The 2488-nt window shown below is 39.6% G+C and overlaps 1 protein-coding gene across 1 annotated transcript; it reads left to right on the top strand.

Moving 5' to 3' along the window:
• The first annotated feature begins 273 nt into the window (after positions 1–273).
• Positions 274–825, top strand: LOC118027272 (acyl-CoA-binding protein-like). Its single transcript, XM_035030480.1, has one exon. The coding sequence runs from the start codon at positions 342–344 to the stop codon at positions 603–605; it is 264 nt and encodes an 87-aa protein (XP_034886371.1). The 5' UTR covers positions 274–341; the 3' UTR covers positions 606–825.
• The last annotated feature ends 1663 nt before the right edge of the window (positions 826–2488 follow it).

Raw genomic sequence — 2488 nt, forward strand, 5'->3', positions numbered from 1 at the left:
GGTTGGGTCAACAGGGCAGTCTGAGCTGTGAAATGGTATATTCTCTGTCACATCATCTGACCTATATGAAGCCTTGCTATGAACAATCTGAGATATGTTATCATGCAATAAGATGGGAAAGAACAGCCAAAGTTGACCCTTTGGATACTTATTCCCAATTAATTCATATTGTCTTATCATGAGTTAACAGTCTCAGCCCCAAGAAAAGACAGTCACTTCAATAAATGATGTTGGGGAAACTGGACAACAACACGACGAAGAATGAATTTGCCAGTTGAGTCGTGTGTTTCCTGCTCTTCGCCGCCTCCGCGGGTTCTCCGGATCTTCGCAACCCCGCCAGCATGTCTCAGGCTGAGTTTGACAAAGCTGCTGAGGATGTTAAGCACCTCAAGACCAAGCCAGCAGATGATGAGATGTTGTTCATCTACAGCCACTACAAACAAGCAACTGTGGGTGACATAAACACAGAACAGCCTGGGCTGTTGGATCTCAAAGGCAAGACCAAGTGGGATGCCTGGAATCCTCTGAAAGGGACTTCCAAGGAAGACGCCATGAAAGCTTACATCAACAAAGTAGAAGAACTAGAGAAAAAATATGGAATATAACAGACTGGATTTGGCTGCCAACACTGCATTTCATCTAAACTGATCTAATGCCTTTCTTTTCTAATACTGTGGATGACATGAAATAATGCAAATAGCCTTTAGCCTAGGTCCTGAAGACCGCACAAGGCATGGTTCCAACAGAGTAGGGCCTGCCATGGTTACTGACCTGCGCTGAGTAGTTTTTATCTGTAGATCTATTAAAAGCGCATTTGTTACTTTATTTTTTTTTAAAGATTTTATTTATTTATTTGAGAGAGAGAGAATGAGAGAGAGCACATGAGAGTGGGGAGGGTCAGAGGGAGAAGCAGACTCCCCGCTGAGCAGGGAGCCCGATGCGGGACTCGATCCAGGGACTCCAGGATCATGACCTGAGCCAAAGGCAGTCGCTTAACCAACTGAGCCACCCAGGCGCCCACATTTGTTACTTTAAAAAAAAAATAAAATAACTGGACCACTTTCTCGCACTATATACAAAAATAAACTCAAAATGTAGTACAAGCTTAAATGTAAGACCAGAAACCATGAAACTCCTAGACGAAAACATAGGCAATAAACTCTTGGACATTGGTCTCAGCAATATTTTTTTGGGTCTATCTCCTCAGGCAAGGACAACAAAAGTAAAATAAATGCATGGGATTATGTCAAACTAAAACCTTTTGCACAGCAAAGGAAACCATCAACAAAGAAGAAGAGAACCTACTGGGTGGGAGAAGATATTTGCAAATGATATAACTGAGGAATTAATAACCAAAATATATAAAGAAGTCACACAATTCAATACCAAAAAAACAAACATAGCAACTAAAAAATGGGCAGAGGATCTGAACAGACATTTCTCCAAAGAAGACAACCAGATGGCCAACAGACACATAAGATGCTCAACCTCACTCATCATCAGGGGAATGCAAATCAAAAACCACAGAGAGATATCAATTCACACCTGTCAGAATGACTATTATGAAAAAGACAAGAAATTACAAGTGTTGGTGAGGATATGGAGAAAAGGAAACCCTCATTTACCATTGGAGGGAATGCAAACTGGTGCAGCCACTCTGGAAAACAGCATGAAGGTTCCTCAAAAAATTAAAAACAGAACTACCATACAATCCAGCAATTCCACTTCTGGATATTTATCCAAAGAAAATGAAAACACTAATTTGAAAGGCCATATGCACCTCTGTGTTCACTGCAGCATTATTTACTATAGCAAGCTATGGAAGCAACATACGTGTCCCTTGATAGATAGTGAAATATTATTCAGCCTTGAGATCTTGCCATTTGCAACAACATGGATGCACCTAGAGGGTATTTTGCTAAGTGAAATAAATCAGACAGACAAAGACAAATACACAAATACCATATGATTTCACTTATATGAAGAATCTAAAAAACAAAACAAACAAAACAGACTCGTAGATACAGAGAACAATCTAGTAGCTGCCAGAGGGGATGGGTAAAACAGAGGAAGAGGATTCAAAAGTACAAACTTCCAATTATAAAATAAATAAGACACAGGATGCAACACTGAGCATAGGAAATATGGTTGATAATACTATACCAATTTTGTGACAGATGGTAGCTAGATTTATGGTGGGCATTACTATGTAACATATATAAATGTTGAATCACTATGTTGTACACCGGAAACTAACATGATATTGTACATCAACTATACTTCAATTAAACATAAATAAATAAAAATAGAAGGTCTGAGCCCTGAGGTAGTCAAGAAAACACAGCTGGAATTTTGGGCTTTTCTGACTTTTAAACAGTTCCTTACTTGGGTGTGTTTTTGCAATACCAGCATATCTTTATTTGATTTCTTGGTGTAGGTCCATGACAGCCCAAACCTGGGTTACCATGGCCACGCCATCCTCTTCTCA

The sequence above is a fragment of the Mirounga leonina genome, unplaced genomic scaffold (assembly GCF_011800145.1).
Source record: "Mirounga leonina isolate KUSES-001 unplaced genomic scaffold, KU_Mleo_1.0 Mir_366, whole genome shotgun sequence".
NCBI lineage: Eukaryota > Metazoa > Chordata > Mammalia > Carnivora > Phocidae > Mirounga > Mirounga leonina.

Coding starts and splice junctions, on each gene's coding strand:
- LOC118027272 (XM_035030480.1), top strand. CDS start 342: ATGTCTCAGGCTGAGTTTGACAAAGCTGCTGAGGATGTTAAGCACCTC.